This window comes from Mus caroli, unplaced genomic scaffold (genome assembly GCF_978045245.1).
Source record: "Mus caroli unplaced genomic scaffold, Mus_caroli_1 scaffold_2, whole genome shotgun sequence".
In the NCBI taxonomy this organism is placed as follows: domain Eukaryota; kingdom Metazoa; phylum Chordata; class Mammalia; order Rodentia; family Muridae; genus Mus; species Mus caroli.
Window position 1 is genome coordinate 154359722 of NW_028227257.1, and position 23649 is coordinate 154383370.

The 23649-nt window shown below is 54.4% G+C and overlaps 2 protein-coding genes across 8 annotated transcripts; one reads left to right on the forward strand and one right to left on the reverse strand.

Annotated features, from left to right (window-relative positions):
- Positions 1-374: 374 nt before the first annotated feature.
- On the forward strand, positions 375-11470 carry Agpat2 (1-acylglycerol-3-phosphate O-acyltransferase 2). The gene is made up of 6 exons (XM_021182867.2): positions 375-631; positions 7178-7311; positions 8019-8194; positions 8310-8405; positions 9631-9703; positions 10787-11470. Exons 1-6 carry the CDS (start codon positions 450-452, stop codon positions 10960-10962), a joined length of 837 nt encoding a protein of 278 aa, XP_021038526.1. The 5' UTR covers positions 375-449; the 3' UTR covers positions 10963-11470.
- Positions 11471-11830: 360 nt separating this feature from the next.
- On the reverse strand, positions 11831-23484 carry Egfl7 (EGF like domain multiple 7). 7 transcript variants are annotated; one of them, XM_021182887.3, is made up of 10 exons: positions 23281-23484; positions 18856-18946; positions 15355-15479; positions 15078-15194; positions 14019-14134; positions 13778-13873; positions 13467-13631; positions 12803-12867; positions 12220-12382; positions 11831-12082 (listed from the first exon to the last, which is right to left on the reverse strand). In XM_021182887.3, exons 3-10 carry the CDS (start codon positions 15444-15446, stop codon positions 12060-12062), a joined length of 837 nt encoding a protein of 278 aa, XP_021038546.1. In that variant the 5' UTR covers positions 15447-15479; positions 18856-18946; positions 23281-23484; the 3' UTR covers positions 11831-12059. The 7 variants fall into 7 exon arrangements, with proteins under 7 accessions (XP_021038546.1, XP_021038571.1, XP_021038537.1 ...); XM_021182912.3 differs by lacking the exon at positions 23281-23484 and adding an exon at positions 20450-20643 and having other exon boundaries at positions 15355-15446; XM_021182878.3 differs by lacking the exon at positions 23281-23484 and adding an exon at positions 20450-20643.
- Between the last annotated feature and the right edge of the window lie 165 nt (positions 23485-23649).

A 23649-nucleotide genomic window follows, 5' to 3' on the forward strand; every position in this document is an offset into this window, starting at 1 on the left:
AAGACTGGCATAATGGGCACGTCTTAGGTCGGTTGCACACCCTTAGGGAGCTGCGGTGCCAGGCTGGGGACTTGTGGCCGCGAGCCCCGGTGCAGGGGCGTGGGAGGCAACGCCAGAGCCCAGGCCACCCGGCAGCTCAGAGATGGGAGCCGCTGGACGAGTGAGGGAACCTCAATGTCCTGCCGCAAGGGGCAGGGTGGCAGGGAGGGGCGGGGCGGAGAGGGTGACACCCGAAGGGCCGAGGGAGGCGGGGTCCGCGTCCAGGACGCGGTGGGGCGGAGCGGGGCGCGATGCCCCCCGGCAGGGCCAGGCCCGGAGGGGCGGGAACGGGGCGGGACGGCCGCACCTAGCTCTGGGCTTCCAGCCTGGCCCGCCCTCTACCCTCGGCGCTCCTCAAAAGGGGCGCGGGTGGCGGGCGGCGGCGCCGTCGGGGCTGGGGTGCGGCCGCCATGGACCCGTGGCCATGGCTGACGGCGGCGCTGCTGCTGCTGTTGCTGCTTGTGCAGCTGAGCCGCACAGCCAGGTTCTACGCCAAGGTCGGTCTCTACTGCGTGCTCTGCCTGTCCTTCTCCGCCGCGGCCTCGATCGTCTGCCTGCTGCGCCACGGCGGCCGCACCGTGGATAACATGAGGCAAGGGGGCCGGACGCCGGGATGGGCGCGCGCTTCCGCTTTCCTAACTTCTGAGCTCCTCGCGTTCTTTCCTTCCTGCCCCGCCCGCTCCGCCGTCCCCACGGTCCAGAGCCTCCGACGACGCGGCTTCCCGTCCCAGGAGCGCGTGTCACGATGTGCGCGGCTGTAGGGCTCGGCCCTGCGGCGCCCCCCTGCGCGCAGCGTGGAGTGTCGGGTTTGCGCGCGCCGCTAGCTTTGGGAGAGGGAGGGGGCCGAGCGAAGGTGGGACAGGCCCAATCCCACTTTCACCAGCAGGGAAACCGAGGCCTAGCCAGGCTTCCGGTCCGTGCTTCCACCTCTCTGCCGGTTAGAAGACACCTGTGCCCAGATGTAGCCACAGGTTCTCCTTGTCATTAACTTCCTCTTCTGGGGGGTGGGGGCCGAGCTGTCTTTGGACCTGGCTTGCTAGCAATAAAGGAAGGAGGCTGTGGCCAGAATCCTCCTCTGTCCATCTCCCAGAGCAGGGAAGCTTAGTGGACAAGCAAAAGGTACAGGTATGGAGATCAGGCTAGGTTGTCCTGCAATGGGAGCTGCCCGCGTGAAAATGCCTCTAGTCCTTTCTCCCTGTCCATACTCCCAGGAGACTGTTGCTACATTTCTCTCTGCCCCATTTGGACTGCTGAGAGGGTGGGTTTTGCAATGTCCTGGCCTTGGCCTTGCCTGGGTGTTTCGGACCTTGTGCCCCTGAAGCCCCTCCTCCCCCGCGGTAGTTGCAGCGACTGTGAATGATGGTTTCCTGACTCCTCTGTTGTATCTGGTCATCTTTGGGGTTAGGATGCTGTCCTGACCAGCCATATTTTGTGGGTCCCAGTCCTCATTTCTCAGGTGCTTATAGTGACTCTATCCAGTGTCCCAGGGAGCAGACTCCAGGAGCAGACATACAGAGGAGACAGACCCCTGCACAGAAGACAAGGGTGCCCTGGCTATGCACTTTTCACGGTGCACAGAACAGGGTGGGGAGGCCTGCTCCCACCTCCCCACCCTGCCTTAGGGTTCCTGTCTTAAATCCTCATAAGGCGATGAGTTGAGATATGAACAGCAGGGCCCTTGGAGTATTGCAAGCATGACATCCTCCAGGGATGACCATAGAGAGGGGTGAGTGGAAGAGAAAGGGAGGCTTGCTCAGTCCACATATGGACCCATCCCCATCTCGTGCCTCCCTGGCCTAGGCCAGCCAAGCTTGGGTTGCAGATGCTACTCTGCCTGGGCAACAGATGGGACTGAGGTTCAGAAAAGCAATTTGACAGAAAGGTTTTCAGGCTGGAGGCAAGGGCTCAAGGTCCCCCAGCCAGGACAGGGTGCTCTGGGAATCGAACCCCAGAGGGCAAGTCTATAATAAATTCTATAATAAATTCCCTTGGTGCCAGCTCAGCTATGGTGATGCTTCCCAAGGGTGCTGCATACAGTCACTCTAAGGCAGAGATTTTCAACCTAATTCTGTATGACCCTTTAAACAATTCCTCATATTGTGGTGACCCTCCCAAACATAAAATTATTTTCATCATTATTTTATAACTGTAATTTTGCTACTTTTGTAAATCATAACTATCTGATATGCAAGTTATCTGATCTTCTACCCCTGTGATAGGGCGTTTGACCCCCAAAGGAGCTGAGACCCATAGGTTGATAATTGCTATACTAAGGGCTAATCTTATTATTCTGTTTTTTGTTTGTTTTTCTAGAGAGGGTTTAGAAAAACCCTGTATAGCCCTGGCTGTCCTAGAACTCACTCTGTAGATCAGGCTGGCCTCAAACTCAGAGATCCACTTGCCTCTGTCTCTCGAGTGCTGTTATTAAGTTAAGGCACTAAAGGGCTGTAAGCCAGATCCTGAGCTCCTGGAAGGACAGCCCTGGTCTGCACCTGGTTTCTAAAGGAAGCCTTTGTCGTTTGGTTTAGAGTTCTGAGATGCAAGGAACAGCATTAGAAACATAGAGACCAAATTTGACTATTCAGACATGGCTTAGGGGCTAAGACCAAGGAAGGGCTATACATGTGGAGCCTTTCCCTGTGTACAGACCAGAGTTGGGTGACAGGAGGCAGGGGACTTGGTTATAGCATTCAGCAAGGGGATAGTAAAGCCCAGGGAGGCTGGATAGAATTTTGCTGCAAAGTTGGGTCACCTTAACAAGAACACACACACACACTCACACACACATACACACAGAGTGAGTGAGTGAGTGAGTGAGTGAGTGAGACCATGAGCCCAGTAAAATAAGAACACGCCTCTCTTCCCACCCCAGAGCTCCAGTGTTGCGCTCCAGTGTTGCAGCCTGTGGCTACACTGTATCCCATCCAAGCACCTGTGCAGGGTGAGGGGTGGGGCGATGGATACCTAGCACCTGCAGGAACTAGACTTAGTTTTTAGGCTGAACTTTAGCTTTGAGCCCTGGCTAAGCCCCTTCTTGCTGCCTAGGCTATCATCCTGGAAAGTCCTGGCTGTTTGTAGGGTAGCAGAAACAGAATTTTGTAGAACATTGCTAGCATGTTCCTCTCCTGATTCAATGATGCGATCTTGACCTGTGGAGAACAGTGAAGCCTAGCTCTGGCTGACTTTCGGTAATGGGTTAGTCCCCACTCCTCCTTCCTCTACCCTCTCTCTCTCTCTCTCTCTCTCTCTCCCTCCCTACCCCTACCCCTACCCCTGGCACCTACTACCTTCATTCTCTTCCGTGTTTGCCCAGGCTACAAGTCCTATCCTAGCCCCAATCTCCTGCCCCTATGTTATTCTTCACTCCTGGACACTTATCAGAAAACTGCTCTGCCAAGTGGCCCTAGTAGGATCTCCCATCCCCCTAAGCCAGGCCCATCAGTGGCTCCCCTACCTGCCATTCTCCAGCAAGGTAGCCCTGGTTGGCCCTTGAAGCTCCCATTTTCATCTAGCAGGTCTCCACCCATCAAACTCAAGGCCAGAAGTCAGGGCAAGGGTCTAGTCAGGGCATTGACCTTCCATGAGGACAATGCGTCTGTGGGTGTAGGCCCTGACCTTGAACTGCTTCTCAACAGCCTTGGGCAGGTATGGGAGGGGCCTGAGCAGGTCAGAGGGCCCCTCTCCTGAAGTTACTCTTGTTCTAGTTCTGTCTGTGTCCCAATCAATAGACTACTGTTAGTACAGGCCCGCAGAGTGGAGTTACTACATCAGCCAGCCTCATGCAAGGTAGCTCTTTGCCTCCTTCCCCTTGCACAAGTGGTAACAGAAACATAGAGGTCAGGTCACAGATGGAATGCATTGATCCAGACTAAATAACAGACTGTCTGATCCAAAGCAGGAGCTCAGGAGGCGTCCAGGGGGCTGGGGGGTGGGAGTGCGGGAAGCACTGCCTGACAGCTGGCAGCCATGCTTCCAGAGCAACAGGCTGGGCACTCATCATCCCCAGGCTCTTGGGGTTCCGATGGTTTTGACTCTGCCTCTACTGAGATACACTAAAGAGGCAGCAAGTCCCGACATGGAGCGGGGACTAAAGCACATGACATCTCATCCTAGGTGCAGGGTTTGGGACTTAGCTTCTTGCGGGGAAAGGATAGGGTGTTCAGGACTAGACTAGGTTGGCAGCTCAGGCTGTCATACTAGGAATGACACATCCCTTCAGGGGAGTCACTTGCTGGGTGGGGCCAGGCTGCCAAGCTAACAAAGCAGGCAAACAGGACAGGATGGACTACTGGAACCCAACAAATTCAGTTGGCAGTATAGGAAACCATGGTCCCGCCCCAGGGTGCCCTCTGACCACACACCTCATCTCACTGCTGGAAGCAGTGTTAGGAGGTGGACTTGGGTCCATGTGGCTTCCTCATTCCTGGGGACAGGTCACTAACCTTGCTGACCTGAATTTGTGCAGCCTTTGTAGAGTGGGTGTAAGGACCTATCTAGCATCTATGTCCGAGCAGCGCTCTATTATGGGCCTGAAGTGCTAGGCATGGTACCTGATGGTGTCTCTCCCGTTAGAATGAGGATTCCTACTTAGACTTCTGGTGTCTGTCAGCTACGTAACCTCTGTAGAGCTTAGCTGGCACCTTTGGGGAAAACTCATTTATTGATTAATTGATGGATAGACTCCAGAGCCTTATGCAGTCTGATCCAGTTTTCTACCACTGAGCCACTCTCCCAGCCTGTGATAATAAATGTCGTGTGTGTTTTGTCTCTGAAAATGGAGATGTTGAGGGATGTAGCTCAGTGGTAGAGTGCTTGCTTAGTATTGCATGAAGCCCTGCCCTAACCCACCCCCAGTACTGGAGAGACAGACAGACAGAAAGAGGGCATATGTACATGCCACTAGCAGTGGGTACAGTCTGGATGTGGCCAGAAACTCTTTCCTTTGCAGCAAGACATGGGAATGTGAGTTCACAGTGACCACTACAGGTTGACTGACTTCCTTATCCAAGATCCCCCCCGCACCCCCCCCCTGGGGAAGATAGCTCAGCTGGTAGATTACTTGCCTACCGCACATGAAGTCACCATTGCATAGAGCCAAGGTGTAGTGTGCATTCCTGTAAGCCCAGCACTAGCACTGTAGAGGCAAGGGGCCAAAAGTTCAAGGCCATCCTTGGCTACTCAGGAAAACCAGGTTATGTGAGACCCTGTCTTAAATGTTTAAATGTGGTTTTGGCCGGGCGGTGCAGAGAAAGCATGGAAATAAAATTGTTTACATTTTTGGATGATTTGAGGTTTAGAAGAGGGTTTATACATTTCTTTTTTCTTTTCTTTTTTAAGATTTATTTATTTATTTATTATATGTGTGTACACTGTAGCTGTCTTCAGACACTCCAGAAGAGGGCATCAGATTTTTGTTAACAGGTGGTTTTGAGCCACCATGTGGTTGCTGGGATTTGAACTCAGGACCTTTGGAAGAGCAGTCAGTGCTCTTAACCACTGAGCCATCTCTCCAGCCCGATTTATACATTTCTAACGAGGTATCCTGGACTTGACTTTTTTTTCCTTTTAATGTGTCAGACGTGCTGAGTACATACACCCAGAGGTAACTCCCTAGAGCATTTGTAGTGTGCCTGCCCTGGACTGTGGTGACTGAGTTCAGATGTGGAACTTTAGACTTGTGACACCATTTCTAGAAAGTTTGGGATCTTGGAGCCCTTCAGATACAGCCTTGTGGGGATGCTCAGCTTTCAACCTGACTTTAGGGGGTGTGGCTGCCTGAAGCTTTAGGTTCCACCCCCAACATACACACACTCTCCACCTTCTTTTCAATGAGTCAATTATAATCCACGTGCATTTCCTCTGCCTCAGGGTATAGGCGTTTCCAAATTCCTTGATTGAAATCTTGATTATCCACATCTTTGCGGCCTTAGAGAATTCCTGGGAATCTAGCTAGCTACCTACCTCTGCCCTCCAGAAACATCTGGCTCTAAACCAGAAGGAGAGATGGAGCAAGGGACTGTGTCCTGCTAGGGTTTTCTAGTGTGCATCTGAGTAAAGGGCCAGGGTCCTTTCCTGCTCTTTCTATGCCTATGTCAACTGGTGAGAACTCTTTTTGACACATTGTCACATTGACAATGTGTTGACACATTGTTTTCTCTAAGTTATCTTCCCTGTCCCTTTGGAGCTTCCCAGAGATCTGAGCAGCTGTGACTTAAAGATGAGGAACTCGGGTGGGGGCGTATCTCAAGCAGTGACCACTCTTTCATGAGGGTCTGGGATCTGTCTACCTGTCCTTGCATAATGGGGAAATCTGCTCCAAAGACAAGATGGCTGGAGCTAGCTGAGGCTGGCAGGCCTGAGGAGAGATCCCAGGTTTCAGGCCTAGGGAAGCAATGGCTAGTGTCATCATCTGACTAGCAGTCTTCCTCTCCAAGGTTTCAGTTTCCTCATCAGTGAGAATTGCTCTTCCACTGCTGGGTTCTTGATGGGGCAAGCATTGCAGGAAGCCACTTGTATGGGGACACAGAGCAGCAAGAGTTTCCTGGGACTGGGACAGTCGGAGTCAGGGGTTTATAGAGACATCGTATTAGTTTGGAAAGAGAAAGTTCTGTGGACAGACAGTGGCTGTAGCACTCTTAACACTGGTGCCTTCACATCCCGAGTGCAGACAAATGGTTACAATGGACTTTTTTTTAATGGCATGTGGATTTCACCATAATTTTTTTTTTAAAGTAGCTCTGAAGAAGCAGTGTGAATATGCTGCATTGTGTAGAGATAGCTATAACCTGTTAGGGACCTTTCCCTTAGGACTGCCAGGGCCCCAGGGGTGGGGTATACCAATGTACATGTAGAATGGAGTGTGTTGGAGTCCACCTTCCTTGCTCTGTTACAGTAAAAGAGGAGATAGGCCTCCTCTGCCTTATAGCCAACGCCCATGACAGTCTCTTTACAGTGACAGGCTGAGTAGAGAACAGGTCGGGTACCCTCAATGAGTAGGGAGCAGGACTAATTTGCTGATTTGCCCCCAGGACTCTGTGTGCCCAAGTGTCCTGTCCTGTGCTGCCTGCTGTTCCTTCTCCCCAGCTTGCTCTCCCTTCTCTAGGGAGCTCATTTTGGTTACTGATATCTCTGCCCTCAGCATCATCAGCTGGTTCGTTCGGTCCTTCAAGTACATGTATGGCCTTCGCTTTGAGGTCAACGGACAGAAGAAACTGGAGGTGGATGGTCCCTGTGTCATCATCTCTAATCACCAGAGCATCCTGGACATGATGGGTAGGCTGCCATTCAAGGCTTGGCCACAGAGAGGGCAATCTTTCTCGGCCTGGGCCCTGGTGGGCTGGGGTCTCTGGCTGGGACTGGTGCAGGACAAGACCTCCCTCAAGCTGGGCAATAAGAGGCCCAGGACTGCACCACTTTGGCTATTTCCCAAGAGACAAGATAGGCCAGAGGCAGGGGCCTTGACAGGTGGGCCACCAGCCCCTTCTCCCCCAGGTAGTGCCAAACTGGGCTCTGAAGATCTTCTCTCTTGTTCCCCACCCAACCTCCCTCTCCCCAAACCTTGCCACTCTCTCCATTTTCTCTATGACTCTCCTCCTATCTCTTTCTTCCATCCTTCCCTCTGTCTCTGTGTCTCTGTCCCTCCCCCTCCCACCCCCCCGCCCTGTGTCTCTCAATCTCCATCTCTGGTCTCTGCCTCTCCACCTCTCCCTCTCCCTCTCCCTCCCACCTTCCTCTCCCCTGTATCCATTCCTGGGTTTTCCTCTCTTCTCTCTCTCTGATCTTTGCTTCCTCTGTCTCTCCCTTGCCTGCTTCTCCATCTGTGTCTGTCTCTCATTATCTCTGTCTCCCTCTCTATTTCTCCTATGCTCTAATCCTCTTTCATTGTCTGTTGTCACATCTCTTGTCTCCTATGTCTCTCTCTCTCCCTCCTGTCTCCATCTCCCACCCTCTCTTCCTCAATCCCTCTCTCTTCCATATAGGTCTCATGGAAATACTCCCTAAGCGCTGTGTACAGATCGCCAAGCGTGAGCTAATGTTCACAGGGCCTGTGGGCCTCATCATGTACCTTGGGGGTGTCTACTTCATCAACCGCCAGCAAGCCAGAACCGCCATGTCTGTGATGGCCGACCTGGGCAACCTCATGGTCAAGGAGAATGTGAGTATAGGCACAGTACAGCAGGAAAGCCTACTGCAAGGAGCCGCACAGCTTTCTTGGGGTGGTTACACAGGATGTGGGCAGCCTAGGCAGTTTTTTTCCTTTCTACTGGCAGCTCAAAGTGTGGATCTACCCAGAGGGTACACGCAACGACAATGGGGACCTGTTGCCCTTTAAAAAAGGAGCCTTCTACTTGGCCATCCAGGCCCAGGTAGGCCAGGCTCTGCCCTCCTGGGGTGGGAGGCTGGGATATGGGTCAGGGTGGTTTAACGTTGAAGATGATATCCTAGCTAGACTGAGGAATGCTGGCCTTCAGGGATCTCCTCCACCCCATTAGGAAAGGGTCTCCCCACCAGCTCAGTCCCTACCACTTGGACAGGTTAGTGACCATTGGCAGCTCTAAGAGCTTCAACACCAGCCTCCCCACACCCTAGCTGCCCAGGTAGGTAGCCCCCTTCATCTAGGAGTTCATGAAATATGGAAGTGGACAGCCCTGGGGTTTGACCATAGTGAGGCTGAGGAGCTAGCACAAGCTAGCAGCAAACCCAGTTCTGAGTAGCACACATGACCTCTGTCCTGGATCTTGGACTTCCTGTGCCCCTTAGCCTGTGGTAGGGGAAGGCAGTATGTATCAGAAGTGTCCCTAAGTGTCTCCCATGCCCCTTGTCCCTGCTGTGTGGGGGAAAGCCACCACTGGGCGGACAGGAGAAGGAATTTTACCCTGCTTTACTAATTGTTGGCTGACAAGCCTCAGCCCTATCAACCCCTGCGGCAGGAAGTCTCCTGGGCTCCTGGTACCCAGGCCTACAAGGTGGCAGGTACCATTTCCCTGAGGTTCCAGGGGGTTGGGAAACTCAAGCTGGAACAGGAAACTGCACTGTGACCTCTGATCTGTCTAGTGACCAGGTGGTCCTTGGTCCTGGGACTGAAGTCATGGTCTTCCTTGGCTTTGAGGTATTGGTAAATCCTAGGGAAAGAGAGAAACTAGGGGCAGAAGAATCTAGACCTATCAATCATTTCCTGCCCATCGCCCAGGGCCTCACTGGGGTGCAGCCTGCCTACCTTCTTGCCCAGGCTCCCAGGGTTAATTATTACCCAGTGCTATCTGCCACCATTGGAGTTGACCCTGGGGCCTTCCGGAAATACCAACAGGCTCCAGCCCCTGTCCCCTAGTTTCCTGGGAATGGGGTGGGAGGGCAGAGAAGGGTCCTCCACCTCCCCAGTGCTGATTGAAGTCGCACCCTTGACTTCTAGGCTATTTTATGACCCAGTCAGGGGGGCGGGGCATGACAAATAATTACTAGCCCAGGGGACTTCCTGGAGGTGGTCTGGGAACCTCCAGGCCACTTGGATGGAGGTGAGGCACAAGGCTACCTGGCAGTAGCAAAGCTCCCTTGTAGTGCTGTCTGTCCCTCAGCATGCATCCCCGTCTGCAGGTGCCCATCATCCCCGTGGTGTACTCGTCTTTCTCTTCCTTCTACAATGTCAAGACGAAGCTCTTCACCTCAGGTGAGCCATCAAGCACACAGGAGCTCACAAGCCTGCCGTGCTCTCTCTGTTACTGATGCTTGAATCAGGGTTGTATGTACCCCAGGCTGGCCTACAGCTCCTTACGTAGCAGAGGATGACCTTGACCCTCCCTGTGCTTGGTTGATAGGTTTGTACTGCTGTGCCAAGGTTATGTGGTGCTGGGTTTCAGTACCCTCCCTTCTAATGTAGCAGTACTTGGGCAGAGTTCCCACTTCTGAGTGGTGAATGAATGAATGAATGAATGAATCTGGAACAAACATTGCATCATCTCATTGCTCTTTCTTTTTTTTTTTTTTTTTTTTTTTTTTTTTTTAATATGTAAGTACACTGTAGCTCTCTTCAGACACTCCAGAAGAGGGAGTCAGATCTCATTACGGATGGTTGTGAGCCACCATGTGGTTGCTGGGATTTGAACTCCGGACCTTCGGAAGAGTGGTCAGGTGCTCTTACCCACTGAGCCATCTCACCAGCCCCTCATTGCTCTTTCTAAATGGGGTTTTTCAGTTTTTCAGGTTGAAAAACAGGTTCTAAACAGGGTAGCGTTCTTGAGAGCACTGTTGATCCAGGCTGTACAACAGAAATAGGGACCTACAGTGACCTCTGCTGGTGAGGGTAAGAATTCTAGCTGTGTGGGCTCCCCTACGTGGGGCAGCTCACAAGTGCAGCCTCTGCCGCTTCCACGCAGGTACCCTCAGTGTGCATGTGGGTGATGCATGTGGTAGTCAGGGTAGAGTCAGAGGTTAAAGGGCTGTGGGACGAGCTAGGCTCTGTCTCCAGCAAGTACCCAGCTCCAAGGAGGACGGAAGGAACAAGTGTAATAGGGGATGATTAAGTGTCGCTGAGTGCAGTGCCAGCGGCTGCGGCAGACATGCCCTGAGTCATAGGGAGTGGCTTCGGGAGAGGGTAGCATCGCTAAAGCTTACTGGGCACACATGTTGCCCCAATTTCCAACGTGTGTGCTGCCCAGGAGTTGAGGATGGCCAGGCTCTGGTTAGAAGAGGCTGGGCAACAGGAAGCCTGGTGAGTAGAGGTGACTGACATCCACTACTGCTTCCTCCCCAGGAACAATCAAGGTACAAGTGCTGGATGCTGTCCCTACCCATGGTCTTACAGATGCTGATGTCACCAAGCTGGTGGACACTTGCTACCAGTCCATGAGGGCCACCTTTCTACAGATTTCTGAGATTCCCCAAGAGAACTCTGCCATTAAGGAGCCTGGGGTCTTGCCAGCCCAGTAGCCCAGGCTACAGGGGCAGGGGAGCTGGGGAAAGAGCAGAGGCTGAAGGATGGACAGAAGGCCACGCCCTCCCACTTACCAAACATCACCTTATCCTGCTCCCCTGCTGGCCTGGCTCTCTCGTTGGGGCCTGGAAACAGGAAGCCCTTTCTAGCACAGGCCTTAGATCCAGGACCCTATGTAACTTCCCACCTCAAGCCTGTGCCTCCAGAATCCAGGTGTGGCCATCCAGCAGGTGGGCTGGCCCACAAGACCACAAGGCACCTAGGAGTGCACAACACATTACCTAAGGCCCACCCCATCATGCAGAACAAATGCTCTGAAACCAAGCAGTGGCCTGTATCAGGCCATCATGAAGAAGAGGAGCTTGGTCTCCCAGTCTCAAGGAAGCCTGGCTCACACAGCACCAGAGGGCAGAGCCTGCCACCCGCACCGTCCGACGGCCTCAGTCACAAATCACTGCTGTGTTTGGTTCTTTTTCTATAAATGAACTCTCAGAAGTGCCTGGAGACCAGAGGTCTCTTTCAGAGAGTGGGTAGAGTTCTTTCTCCAGGCTCCCATCCAGGGATAAAGGGTGGTAATGATGGCATATGACTGCCTATTTCTGGGGCTTCAGTGTGTAAGTCCCCTCCTCCCCCTAGATTGCCTGCAGGTGAGCTGAGATCAGCCAGCAATGCTTTCCTCGGTAACCATGGGGTCCACGGAACTGAAGGGCGTGCAGGCCAGCAAATCACCAATGGGAAACTGGGGCCTCAGGACTGCTTGCTGCAGCTCCCTTTTACAGAAAGGCCCTTCACTTTATCAGAAGCCTACAAGGCAGGAGTGTCCTACAGTGTCGGCGCAGTCCCCATTACCCCATTGACAACAGCTCAAGTCTCAGCTTTATTATGACAAAGATGGAGACAATCCCCACCTTGCCACTTAGACAGGGAGCCCCACTGAAGAGTCACACAAGACCCCACTCCCCATGCCCAAGTCCTAGGAACCTCCTAAGAAAGGGACAATGAGGCATAGGCACCACCAGACAGACAGTGCCTGAACTCTGGCTACAAGGGATCTAGGATGACTGCTCGATCCAGCCTGGGTGGTGAGAGGTTATCACAGATCTTTTTTGCAGGAGCCTAGAGCAGGAGAGGAAAAAGGGTGTAAACTTGCAAATCTGCCCATTCCAGAAGTAGTTCCATCCACCTAGCCCTGGTGTCCACCCAATGGGTTCCCTAGGCTCTCTGTAGGTGGAGTGGTGTGTTGTGGAACTCACAGGACCCCAGATGTTCCTCCAAGAAGGACACCTGCTCACTCAGTGAATCAATTCGGTCCAGCTGCTGGAAGGAATGGGCCAACAGGCTGCCAGGATCTTGTAGCCCATGCTCTGTGGACCGAGAGGCCAGGCTGTGCAGTGGGGCCAGCACCAACTGCAGTTTCTGTTTGGAAGGAAGGTTGCAAAAAGCCAAGTGATCTCTTGGACTTCTATTCCATGGGAATGTAAGTGCATGATAAGGCTTCTGCTGATCTATAGCAGCAGGGCCCTGCTTGCAGGAGAGGGACCCCAAGGTCTAGCAGACACAGGTGTGTAACAGACCCACAATCTAGCTATAAGGTCCTGGGACCCGAGAGACAGAAGCTAGGAGAGGCTTGAGATTTGCCAGAATCCTTGTACTTGTATAACAGACTAAGTTCTTCCCACCCTGAGGAATCCCATACAATGCTACTTGTCATAGTAAGAAAGCCAGCATCCTTACAACCCTTCCCCATAAAACTCTCAACCGTCCCATGATTTGGAACCACAGCCCTAGAGACTGGTCTGGGGACACCAGCAAGACCCACTCCCAACCAAGCCTCACCTGTTCTAGCACATCAACCCGAGCCTGCAGCCTGTACACCTCCTCTCTCGCCATGCTGTCCACTCCTGGGGGCAGATCCAGGCGCTAGTCAAGGAGGGGAGCTTCCTGTCCCACACAGGCCTGAGGAAGGCCTGTGTCCACTGCCATAGCTGTGGGAGCAGAGCCTGGAGATGCAAAGTCTCTGGCTGTAAGTCTCAGGCACTGCCAAAGCACACAGCTAACTAAGAGCAGCCTCAGGTCACCCCGAGTGCCAGCGTGGTCCTTACCCAGGTCCGATGCATTCCTGGCGCTGGGCTGCTGACCGCGCATTATTACTCACGGTACGAGTTTGAAGTGTCACAGCGCGTACCAAAAGTAATAATGTGCTGTCACCGGCAAAGATGCGGCGTCTCCAGGCTGCCAGAGCCAGTGTGGGGCTCTTTCACTCAACTGGCTGAGATGGGGCTCCCAGGTATGCCTTACACCCCACAATACCTTCCAGAAACCTCTTCAGGGTAAAGTGGCCCCTTCCACCAGGCAAGGAGCCAGCCCTTACAGCATAGTGCTGGCCTCCACCCAGGGCTAGCTGCCCCTGTGTCTTCCATGTTCCGCTCAGCCACACAACAGTGCTCACAACCCAATGACTACCCAGGTCAGTCATAGCAGGTGGGAAAAACAAGTTTACCTGCTGTGGGGTTTGGGGCCACCGGGGAGGGCCCCTCCTTAGACAGGCAGTGCGTCCCATCTGCAGATGGGCTTTGTCCCTCCCATCCCTGGCACCAGTAACTTCCCACAGTATTGACACAGCGCTGGGGACAACTGGCCTCTCCTGTACTGCATTCATCAACATCTGTAAGAAATGAAGGTGTCAATCTAGTGTCTACAGGAGGCAAGGTCCTGGGCCCAGAGCCCTATTAAGATCCATCTATCGGTGAAAACCCACTTCAGCCAGCAGTAACCTAGGCACCAAGAAGACCCCTCAAGAAGGGTGCTTACCTGTCTGGCAAGTATTTCCCTGCCATCCCACAGGGCAGCGGCAGTGGCCTGGGCGGATGCAACTCCCTCCATTCCCACATGGAGGCTGGCATATTGCTGTGGGTAGAAGAGACCTGTCTGAGAATCCCCAGAGCGCTGCAGCAGCCAGGGAAGGGTTGTCCTGCTTGAGGAATAGAAAGCAGTAGGGGCAATGCTGGGCAGTGGAGTCCCTCACATCAGGCACAGTGCACACTGCCCTCACCTGCTCCACAAGCCCCAGGGAGCCCGCTGGTCCTCTTCCAACCAGGGCAGCAGGCATAGCGAGGCCTTGCAGGAGTCACCCCAGGGCTACGGCGATAGGCAGTCCGGTAGATGGTTCTGTGGTGAGTAAGGGTAGTTCAGAGGGGTCCCAACATGGAGTGACTCTAGTCAAACCTTCCTCAGAAAGGATGCACCCCTGCCCATATCACTTGTTTGTGGCTACCTGGCCAGCATCACTCCCTGGGCTCAGAGGTTCCCTTCCCAAGTCCCAGCTCGTATGGGTCAGCATACAGGCCTGTGTGTGCCACTTGGCCCACCAAGTTTCCTATGACTTGGCCTATGACACACAGACCCACAGAGTACGGCAGAGCCGGCCCCTTCCTGCAGTGGCCACTTCAGAGCTGGCCGGAGCCTGGCTTGCTTTCCTTGCCTGGACTCTGGGCCCCCCGGTGCTTAAGCTGCTCTCTTGACTCTAGCATTTCCCGAACTTTGGAAGCTCAGGAGCCTCTGAAATCTGGCATTTTGAGCCTGGGAGAGAATTCATGCACCTAGGCCTTTTTGGGGGTACTCTGTAGGCAGGGAGGAGTCTGAACTCTCCACATCAGAGCCTGCCCTTCTGGCTGTGTCCTGAGGCCATGTGCTGCTCAGACTATCCTGTTACCCTGAGGAGACATCAGAAGGTCAACATGGGCATCTGCCTAGGGCCGTTATGGAGAGAGGGGTTGACAAGGATTTGGGGGAGGTAAGCACTGTCCCTATGAAGGACTTTGTAGCCAACACAGATGGGAAGGAGTAAACACCGAGGAGGGGTGCAGACGTGCTGAGAAGCCCCTATCTATCTGGAATACGCCCTTTGAGGCGATATTCTGTCGGGGCAATCCTGCGTGTGACTTCTCAGCATTCTTGGGCACCAGCCTCCAAACCTGAGAGGCCACATTGATCCCTGATGTCAAGGATGCCTCAGTGCTTTGGCCTCAGCTCCCCAGTCAGGGTGAACAGGCTCTTGGGCCCCAGAACTTGTTACTGGTTGGGAATGGTGGAATGAGGAGTGAGCACTCACCGGTAGGTGCTGCAGGCTCTGTGTCCGTCGCAAGTGGTGAGGTAAGGCTGGTATACACGCTGCACAAAGGTCTCCGAGATGGAACCTCCGGAAACCCCCACAGTACACACTCTACGGCTACAGGGGATGGGGTCAGCTAGTGGTCTAGAGCCAGGTCTCTTCCAGCCCAGGTACATACAGACATGGGGATTCTCTTCAGGTATTGGGGTCTGCTGTGGGCGCAGCTAAGAGCCTCTGGTCATGACCCCAGTACCCCAAGGCCCAAGCCCTTCCTCACCTGGGTCTGTAGACATGCTCAGTAGTACCATCTGCTGCCAACACTAGAAACCATGCTACAAGCAGTTCTCCGGAGCCCCACATGGTCTGCATCTGTAAGTGAGGTAGCCTTCTTCTTTTTGTGGCCTAAGGCAAAAGTCGGATCCTATCAGTCTCCTATGGAACCCCCGGCCCAGGCCTCCAGCAGAGTCTGTACCCTTGGCCACTTCCTGGGTTCTGAAGCCACCCCTATCCCAGGGATAGCATCCAAAGGCAGTGACAGCTCTCTCCTGCCTCTGGCCCATCTCTACCAGACAAGCTGGTCCCTTATCAACCACAGAGAGCTAGGCCTGCTGACCAGAACTCCTGGGGAAGGAGAAACCTGAATCCTGCTAGGGTCAGAGGCAAACCCTGAGGCTCTGGGTGGGGCCTGGGCAGAGTGAGCAACCAAGCCAGTCCTCCCCCTGAGCAGGATTGAGGGCTTTCTGGAATCTCTCAGTCTGAAAAGGAATGCTGTGGATGGAGCCGAATCCAGTGCAGCAGGAAACTCGCCATCCTATGTGACTGTTTGGCAAAGGCTTAGCAAGCCCCAGGGCACTAGGGATTTCACAGTACACAAATGTCAGCTACCTCTAGGTGTATACAGGCAAGGCCCTTGTGGGGTGTGAATCATCTGAGCAGCAAGGGGATCTACAGCTCACAGGGCACCACTCATGGACCAGAGCATGTGTACAAACACCTCCCACCTGCAAGGGCAGTGGCCCTCATGTGCTTACCCCTGGGGAACCTCCCCCCAGCCTTTGGAGCCCATCTCCAACCCTCTTCTGGCTGTGTTAAGAGGCAGGAAGGCTGTTGAGGAATGTCCCCAGATTTAAAGTCTGTGATAGTGCTGAAGTGCTGGGTCAGACATGTGCAAGGGGATGGACAGCTGTCTCACTGTCCTACACAGAGTCGGGGGGCAGGTGGCTGACAGGGCTCCACTCAGGGCTTCTTAAAGGGGCAGCTCCACCTACCCACCCCAGGCCCCATACAACCCTACAGACCCCCCTATCAGAAAGGAAGGGGCCAGGGAACACGTGTAAATGAGCCCAAGTTAATCCCTTACTTTGAGACTCAGTTTACTTAAAGACATCACTAGGGTATCAAGGCTGGTAGCCATCAGTAGTTCTGGTAGAGTAAACAGTGGTGACATTAAATAGTTTCTGAGCTCTAGCTGCTGGCTAAGCCCCTTTTCAAGCAAGATCCTTCCCACTTCTCACTCTGTCCATTCAGCCCCGCACTGCAGTCCTAGGCCGGGAGCCTCTTTGCTGAACCTCATATTTGTTGAAGCAAAGCAGGAAGGCAAGGGGCTTTGAGATGAGTAATTGAGACTTAATGTGGGGGCAAGAAGACCATAGGGAAATACCTGGGCAGGGGTATATGTGGCAATCTGTCTGAGCTGAGTTAGCCCCGAGGGGGGAGGGCACCTTCAGCCGGTAAGAATTACCCTGCCAAGCAAAAACCAAGTGATCCTGAGGAATAGTACCCAGAAAGATAAGTTAGCATGTGGCATGGGCGGGAGGGCGTCAGAAGTCTACCATCCTTGTGTGCCTGGCACCTGGGGCCTGGAGGGTTTCCCTCCAGATATCGTTGCCCCCACAAATCTTCCCAGAGATAAGCTGCCTAGAAAGGGAACTGTGTTTTAAAGCAAGAGAAACAATTTTTGAAAAGTCATGTTTTGCCCAAGGACAGAAGAGACCAGAGCAGCCATTTACTGGAAGTTCATTTCCTTTCGTGCTCAGCTACAGGGTGAGCCACGCATTAGGCTGTGATGTGGCCTGCAGTTTTACAAGTAATCTTGAACCATTAAGTATCACTATGGGCCCTAGCAGCCATCTCCCCTTCCCACCTACGGCTCAACAGCCCCCTACCGGGAGGGAGTGTGCTGCGGTGCTGTGGATCTGGACACTATAGTGAGAGGGCCCTGGGTCCCTTTGCTACAGTAGTGTCTAGACATCAGCGCCCACAGATTGGTGTGGAGAACAGACAGGTTCGGTGATCAGATTCGGTGCGGGCGTCCTCTCCATGGCCCGGACCCTGCTCCCTCCCAGGCTCCATGGCGGTAGGGGAGAGTGTGGCAACCCCCACCCCCGACCCAGGACGACCGACCCGACTGAGCTACGCTATGGGGTGCTGTGACCAGGTGGAGGTCGTATAGCCAGGATGGGTAAAGGGAGAGGCGCTCCGGCCGCCGGCAGGGGTCGCTATTTCTCAGGGCCGCTGGGTCCATTTTCCCGGCGGCGGCAGGACCTGGGCTGGGGCGTGGGGTCCAAGCGCGGCTCAGCCATGGCCCTCGCGCGCTCACCTCTCCGGTCCCTGCGATCGCCCGGAGTTGCCTGAGTGGCCGCCCCCAATCTCGGCACCCGACAGTCCGGGTCACCCCTGCCCCACCCGGGCTGCCTCCGTACCCTCGCCCCTGGTGCCCCGGCTACCTCCGCACTCACCGCGCGGTCCGGGGCGCGCACGCGCCGCCACCGCCGCTGCCGCCGCGCTGTGGGGGACCCGAGCCCCGCCCCGCCCCGCCCTCGGCCCCGCCCCACCTGATAGCTGCGTCGGAGCCCTACCCCCGCCCCACGGGCTCCCCGATCTGCTCGTCCCCATTTCGCGGATGGCAAAACTGAGTCTGTGCAGCGGCAGTTTCCCTAGTGTTTTAGCGAGTAAGTCAGACCTAGGTGATCTGGTTGCAACCCAGCCTCTAAGTGCCGCCTTGCGAGCCTCCTTTGTGCATCCTGACAGATCCCAGCCCTGCAGAGGGATCACGTGACTGATGGGGATGTAGGACTAAACAAGTTCTAGGAGTCAGGAAGCCATGAATGGCTCCCACAAGGACTTAGCTAGCTCTCGAGCCTCCTGACTGATGACTTGCTCCTGAATGGTATTAGAAGACTACAACAAGATGCCTGATGAAGCCGGGCGTGGTGGCGCACGTCTTTAATCCTAGCACTCGGGAGGCAGAGGCAGGCAGATTTCTGAGTTCGAGGCCAGCCTGGTCTACAAAATGAGTTCCAGGATAGCTAGGGCTTTACAGAGAAACCCTGTCTCGAACCCCCCCCCCCCCAAAAAAAAAAGATGCCTGACGAAGTCAGACTGGTCCTCGAGCCATGCAAAAGGTGGGCATCATGACACACCCAGCCACAATACTAGACTGAGATCACTGGGCTGAGTACAGATGAGATCTAGGTGTGAGCGCAAGCCTCCTTGGCAGACATGGGCTCTCTGCTGACACCCTTGGCCACTTTCACTGGCGTCATATGAGCTGATACCCCTCCACTTCTGGATTGGTCATCTTTTCCTCTCTCCCAGTCTCCACTTCTGAATTAGTCCTGCAACTCTGCTGCTTCTGTAATTGTCCCAGCTCTTTGGGTGCCTAAGCCTTGTTAATTTCTCCAACCCTAGCCATGCCTTGGTTTACACATGTTCTTGTGCGTGCTCCCTGCAAGGCAGGACTCCTGGCTGCTGCCCAGAATTTTTACTGGGGACTCACCTGTGGTCCGGCCGCTAGTCATCCCCTGGGTACTGGTGGCGGCTGTTCTCGTGGGCAGGTGGAATAGCCAGCGTCTTGCTGCTGCCGGGGGCTGTGGGTCAGACGTGGAACATGAACTGGGGCCTTGCTTTCCTCTCTCATGTCCAGATACATACCCTCTGCCCCCCCAACCCCCCACCCCCGCACACGTCCCACTTTGATTTAGCCTTCAGGATCTGCTTGCAGAAACAGCCCCTGACAACAGAAACTACAGGGTACCCTAACTAGTTATACTCTTGATTCCCCCACCTTCCCACCATCTGTCAAATGTGACCTCTGCCTGCATCTCTGAGTTCTGTAAAGATAGGTAGGAACCAATAGAATAGAACCAATGCCCCCTCCCCTCATGAAGCTGAGCACTGTGTAAAGAGCCTGTACACTAACAGGAAAGACCTCGCAGCTCTGGGCTCTGGTCCACCTTGTTTAAACATAGACGCTGAAGGGAAGGGCTCCTGAGCAATGGCTACCACCCTGCCCTAGAGAGCCTCCTGGCAATTGGGCCTGTGGCCATTGTTGTAACTGGGGCTCCTGGCAGAGCATCTATCACTAAAGAGCTGTGTCCAGCCGGGCGTGGTGGCACACACCTTTAATCCCAGCACTTGGGAGGCAGAGGTAGGCGAATTTCTGAGTTCGAGGCCAGCCTGGTCTACAGAGTGAGTTCCAGGACAGCCAGGGCTACACAGAGAGACCCTGTCTCAAAGAAAAAAAAAAGCAAAAAGCAGCTGTGTCTGAAAACACCCTGCACAGCCGCTTGCCCTTATCCCATTTTGGTTCCTGGAGCTGTGGTCACTTGAACCTTTGGCAACTCAGGTAGCTTTTTACTGGTCCCCCTCTGCCTTTGCTTAGGCTGAGGCCTAACCAGATTCTAGTCTAGAGAAGATATACTTCCCAGAGATGCTACTGACTTGGGGGTGGGGGTGGGGGGCTCAAGAAGCTCCCCTGTGGTTTAAGGCCAGAGAACAGGGAGAATAGGGAGAAGCGTCACAAAGACAAGATAGACCCCACTGCACCCCATGAAGTTGTCCCTAAGCCTAAAGCCCACAAGAGACAGGCTCACCCTAGCTCCATGTTCTGTGCCCCTCGATGTGCATGGCTCATCCAGGTTACAAATGTGACTTCAGGGTTCCCACTCTAGGGACTGATTCCTGGCTGGCACCTCCATTCCTCAGAAATATTCACTCACTACTAATGAGGAGACCCCAGCCCTGTCTTAGCAGAATGGAGGCCATAGCCCTGACCAGAGGGTCCTGCTGGGCTGAGCTCTGATGGCTATGCAGGAGATCCTCCAAAGAGGAAAAGAGTGGGGCCAGGAGGTGGGTTGGGTGTCAAGCAGCTCTCAGCTTCTCTTTCAGGGGCTGGGCATCCAGGGGTGAGGTGTGGAGCCCAGGCTCAGTCACCCAGACCAAGCCACCCAGACTAAGCTCTCCTCTGCTAGATAGGGATGGCTGACAGCAAGGACAGCACACCTCCAGCGGAGCAGCTTATGGATGCTGCAGCTGTCTGAGTTCTCAAGGCCCCTCCACCCACTTTCTACATGCAGTACCATCCTGCATACCTGATGCTGCCCAGGCCTGGCCGAGGCCACCTCTGCTGCCTCCATGAGCCAACCCTGCAAAGCAACCTGCCCTTCCAGGGAATGTCTGCTGCCCAGGGTCCCTCCTGAAGTCTGCATGCCTGTCCTGCCGGCCGAAGCCTTCCTCGTGGCCTGCACAGCAGCCTGCCAGTGCGCAGAGGCTCCTCCCGGGCGAAGAAGGGTGGTTTTTTATGCTCCATCCCGGGTAAATCAGGACTGGGATGGGCCCTTCCCGCCGGACTTCCTGTGTGTGTTCTCTGCTGATAACAGGGATCCGTCAGCGAACAAACAGGAGGCCAAGGGGCTGAGGAGGTCATTAAGGGAGGGGGGCTGACCAAACTGTGGAGGAGGGGGTTGTTGATCCCCTGGGACTCCAGGGTCTAGCCCTGAAGCAGTCAGAGACCCCACCTATGTTCTGGAGCAACCTAAGTGGTAACAGTATGAAACAAAGGAACATGACCAGGGCCTTCCCATTCCACAGAGACAGCGGGGCCACAAGACATCCATGTGGGTGACAGAAGTAGCCTTCTGCTTCTTTGGGACACAGGACCTTGGGCCTTCCCTAAATGTGTGTAACACAGGTACCTGAAAGCAAAGCCTGCCCTACTGGAGCTGCGTGCAACCAGGGAGGAATGCTGGTGGCATGCGGTTGGAAGGGAACTTGGGGTGGGTAAGACAGGCCCGATGGTCTGAGAATAGCTTATTCTGTGGGTACAAAGGCCCACGACTGGGGAAAACACCAGCTCAAACTCAGCTCAGACTCTCCTAGAACCCAGGCTGTTTCTTCCAGGGCATCGGCCCAGGCTGCCAGTGAGCCCCTCACTCCAGAGGTGTGCAGATGGGGCTGAAAGCCTGCAGGCTCAGTTGACTGGGATGCTCTGGGATGACTATCCCAAGACCCGGAAGCAAAGAGCATTCTTAACCTCTCCTCCCCTCCCTTACCCCCTAACAGGCTGTGGGGAGGCGCTGTAACACCGTAGGGTCCAAGATCCCAACAGTGGAGGATTCAGGCCAGGCACGCAGACCCCATGGAAAGGGATGGGAGGGATAAAGTGCCAAGAATTGGGCTGCTGCCAAGAACATGCCCAGACCTCTGTAAGCGAGGGCACCTAGAGCAAAGCTTTCCACCGAGGCCGAGCTTGCAGTGTCAGCCTTGCATTGGCTCAGCCTGCCTGTTGATGCCTTGGGCACCTCCTTTCTGTGCCCTGCCTCTCTCCCACCCCACCCAGCTGGACAACTTGGGCTAGGATGGAGGTGGGGCAGCCTGGGAGCTTCCTAGTGGACTTCACCTCTTTGGCACCCTCCCTCCAGTATGGCCTGGGATGGAGACTGCTCTAGTGCTCAGTCTGTGTGCTGTACTGGGAACAGCGCTCCAGCCAATTAAGACACTGTACTTCTCTTTCCAGAGCTCAGTTTCCCCGTATGTCCTGGGGGACAAGAGAGTTCCTGTTCAATAGAGCCATGATGGTTGAAGGGGTTCATGGCATTCAAATGTTGGTCTGACAGTCTAAAGATAGTTCTTAGGTTTTCTTATTCTAAATGCATACCTGATGGGTGGGTGGGTGGGGCCCACCTCCTCTTTCAGTCATACAAACTAGCCACACCCTCAGCCCGCCATTGGTTTGTTCTGCTTTCAGTCATACAAACTAGCCACACCTTCAGCCCTCCATTGGCTTGTTCTGCTTGACCTCTGCTTCCACCCAAGGGGCTTGTCCACAAGGGCTCGACTATCCCACCAGTGGTGGGAGTCAGGTAGGCCCTAGAGATAGCCCTGTATCATATCACCTGGGCCTGCCCCTCTCTGTCCTAGCTGCTGTACTAAGCCATCGTTTCCCTCATCCACAAAAGGATCGGCAAACATTGGGCTGGGGAGACCAAGAAAAGGGACACTGAGGCTCAGAGAGGGAAGGTACTTGACCAGGTGAGCAGAGGTTAACTCGGGAACAGAGCCCTCTTTTCCTCGGGGAATTCAGATCAGTCTAGGAGACTAGTCATGAGGTCGGCTGTGCCAGCAATGGCTGAGGGTTGCAAAGTTGTGGTCTAACCTTCTGTGGTGCTCAGTGCATAGGGAAACTGCCTAACAGAGCCCCACAGGTCTGCCTATGGAGGCCCACAGCCAACATGGATAGTTTTGCTCTTCAGTGGCCTGAATGTATCCATTCATCATCTCCTGACTATTCTGCCTTCCCTGCCCCAACCTGGCCAGACTGAGATGTATCCAAGAAAAGAGATCCCTGGTTCAGAGCCTCAGAGTGCCACCTCAGTCCCAGAGACAGATAGAGAGGGCAGGCTGGAGTCTCACCTTGACACTGGGTACATCAGGGACAGAAGAAGGAGGGGGTCCCAAGGGGAGGAGGCACTGATTGGTAGTCCCTGGAGCTACAGAAGGAGCTGTGGTCTAGGGAGATGCTCAGAGACTCTCTTCTCCACCCCTGAAGTGCCTAGTGCTTCAGGCCTCTCTTCACTGGTGGAACTTGCTCACTGTCATTGCACTTTAGAAGGAGCCTGTACCACTTCCGACTCGGGCAGCCATCACCATTGCCACTAGGATGCCCCCTATACCCTTCATTTCCCACAGCTCCTACAGATTGGAGACCAGATGGGCACGGCCCATTTCTGGGCCTAAAGCTCTGGACCAAGAGCCTCACACTGATTACACTGATTAAAGTGGCACTAAAGGCAGGAACCGCTGCAGTAAGAAACAAAAGTTCTTTACCCTACACTGTGCCTCAGTTTCCCCGTATATCTCAACGTCTTTCTAACCTCCCTGTCAATGCTCTGAGGTTGATGACTAAAGGAACACAGTGCCTTACCTTCCCACAGGGACAGGGACAGGGGATGGACAGAGCCTCCCTGGTCTCCCCGGCCTCTCCTTGGACCCCTCACCACTGAACTTCTGGCCTCTGCAGCTCCAGGAGAGGGAAGACCCAGGTCCCGGCAGAGACCTACATGGGCATCTCGAACAGTGCAAGGCCGACGGGCAGCAGGCCCAGGCATATGAGCCAGCTGCACCTCAGGAAGGAAAGACCAGCACACTGCACAGCAGAGAGATGGCCTTCCTGTTTGTCTCCCAGCTTGGTGGTTGGCCTAGGGACAGGATGGCTCTGTCAGCCAAGGCTGGGCCTAACTTCCCATCAAAGGATGCGCCTGGCTGAATGACCAGTCCTCACTGAGGGCTCTAA